This window comes from Monopterus albus, unplaced genomic scaffold (assembly GCF_001952655.1).
Source record: "Monopterus albus unplaced genomic scaffold, M_albus_1.0 scaffold311.1, whole genome shotgun sequence".
Classification (NCBI taxonomy): Eukaryota; Metazoa; Chordata; class Actinopteri; order Synbranchiformes; family Synbranchidae; genus Monopterus; species Monopterus albus.
In genome coordinates, this window is record NW_018128191.1 from 400,219 (window position 1) to 402,598 (window position 2,380).

Here is a 2,380-nt window from a genome sequence, read left to right on the forward strand (position 1 = left end):
TGGAATGACGTAAAACTATAGAAACACAAATAACATAATAAATGCACAGCATCTACTGGCACGTTTACATGTGCATACAACGGCTCTTAGCATGTACAAACAGCGTCTGCAATAACGTATATTAGCATGTACAAACAGCGTCTACAATAACGTATATTAGCGTGTACAAACTGCGTCTACAATATCATATAACCGCTTAACAGTGTGTCTTAACTTCTCCCGTTGATAATCCTAGAATGTAATGATAAATGAGTATGCTTTCAACTTAAACATTGCCTTTACTTATTGTGTTGAAGGTGGAACTGTAGTCAATGAAGAGTATCCTGATGTAGGAGTCTCCATTTTCCAGGTGAGGAAGGGAATAGTGGAGGGCAGCTGCGATGGCATTTGAGGTGGCCCTGTGGGGCCAGTAGGCATACTGCAGGGGGTCCAGGGGGTCCGGTATGCTGCTCTGGATGTGGGCTCTAGGTATTATTGGCCCTTAGTAAACATATTTCCAACAATTCCTTCCTGATTATACGTGTTCTGTCCTCTATGTCAAAAGACCTTGTTTGACTCGACAGACAGATAACGTCTCCCACAGACCACAGACAACCAATGTACTTTGACACTTTACTGCTGGCCGTGGAATGACGTAAAACTATAGAAACACAAATAACATAATAAATGCACATGTAAATAGAAATGTAATGTAAACTAATATGAATGTGGAGTACTTGTCAAATATTTTGGCTTCAGCAAAGCAAAGTTAATCAGCATGGTAAAATAAAACAGTCATAAAAACGTATATAAAGGAGACTGACACCATGTTTCTCTGCATATCAATTCAAGACCATGTCACTACTTGCAATTTTTTATTTATTTATTTTATTGAAACAAAGTAACACATTAACAAAACAGGACCAAACATGGGAGACAAGACAACAGATACATAATATTACAAAAATATATAGTGTTTAACAAGACTGTAGTGTGTGAAATGTGGGTATTTCCAACTTATTCAGTCTATGAAATGCAAGAAAGGGAAAAGGAGGGAAAATAAATAAAATGACCAATAACAATGATGATAACACTACTACGAATAAAATCAGCTTGTTACATTTTTAGAGGTTGGTGGGTTGGTGTTACTGTCCCTTAGTAAACATATTTCCAACAATTTCTAAACAGTCTGACATTTTTTAGTGAATTTTCTTGTTACTTATCAGCCAACATTTTCACCAGGATATCAATAATGACATTGATGCATCATTTATCAGCCTGGCTAATATTTGCTTGTAGCTATAATCAAAATACAGGCAGTATTTTCATATAGATGGTGTAATGTGTTTGTTGCCTTGTTATGTACATACATTAGCCCAATACAACTGCTTTGCCATAAAGTATGTTGTTCTGTGTTTTGTTTCTATGACACTGTCACTGAGGTGTTAATTCATTTATGTTTTAGCACTGGGGTCATAGGTGGTCATTAGAAACACGTCTCAGTATTCCTTTTCTTTACGGACAACAATCTGTAAATGGTTCAGTGTAAGCCAGCTGGCTAATTTTCAGTCCAATGGAGTCCAGCACAACCAGAGCTCACCTGTCTCTCTCTACTGCTACCTGTGTCTCCAGGTGTGCAGCAAATGTGCCTGTCTCCAGCTCAGGTGGATCCCTTCTACAGTCAGGGAGAGTCTTTGTCATCTGATGATCAGTTGGACCAGACCTGGGTCACTGTATTTGGGTATTTATACTGCTAACTACTACTAACACCATTGTACTTTTAATGTACTTTGAATGCATATATGTATATACAGTGAGGAACAGAAGTATTTGAACACCCTGTGATTTTGCAAGTTCTCCCACTTAGAAATCATGGAGGGGTCTGACATTCACATTGTAGGTGCATTCCCACTCTGAGAGACAGAATAAAAAAAAATTGCAGGAAATCACATTGTATGATTTTTAAAGAATTTATTTGTCTTGCACTGCTGAACACAAGTATTTGAACACCTGAGAAACAGCAAGAATTCTGGCTCTCAAAGAACTGTTACTGTGTCTTGAAAAAGTCCACCTCTACTCCACTCAATCTAAATTAGTAGCACCTGTCTGAGCTCTATAAAGACACCTGTCCACCCCACAGTCAATCAGATGCCAACTACTACCATGGGCAAGACCAAAGAGCTGTCAAAAGACACCAGAGACAAAATTGTGGACCTCCACAAGGCTGGAAAGGGCTACGGGGCAATTGCCAAGTAGCTTGGTGAAAATAGATCAACTGTTGGAGCAATTGTTAGAAAATGGAAGAGGCTAAAGAGGGCTGTCAGTCTCCCTCGGACTGGGGCGCCATGCAAGATCTCACCTCATGGGGTATCACTGATGATAAGAAAGGTGAGGAATCAGC

At 39.1% G+C, this 2,380-nt stretch overlaps 1 protein-coding gene across 3 annotated transcripts in view; it reads left to right on the forward strand.

Moving 5' to 3' along the window:
• nup35 (nucleoporin 35) overlaps nucleotides 1-2,380 on the forward strand; it is an 8,560-nt gene that overhangs the window by 3,592 nt on the left and 2,588 nt on the right. For all 3 annotated transcript variants that reach the window (XM_020623833.1, XM_020623830.1, XM_020623831.1), the window contains exon 5: nucleotides 1,612-1,720. In XM_020623833.1, coding sequence (XP_020479489.1) covers nucleotides 1,612-1,720 — 109 coding nt within the window. The remainder of the gene's footprint in view (nucleotides 1-1,611; nucleotides 1,721-2,380) is intronic.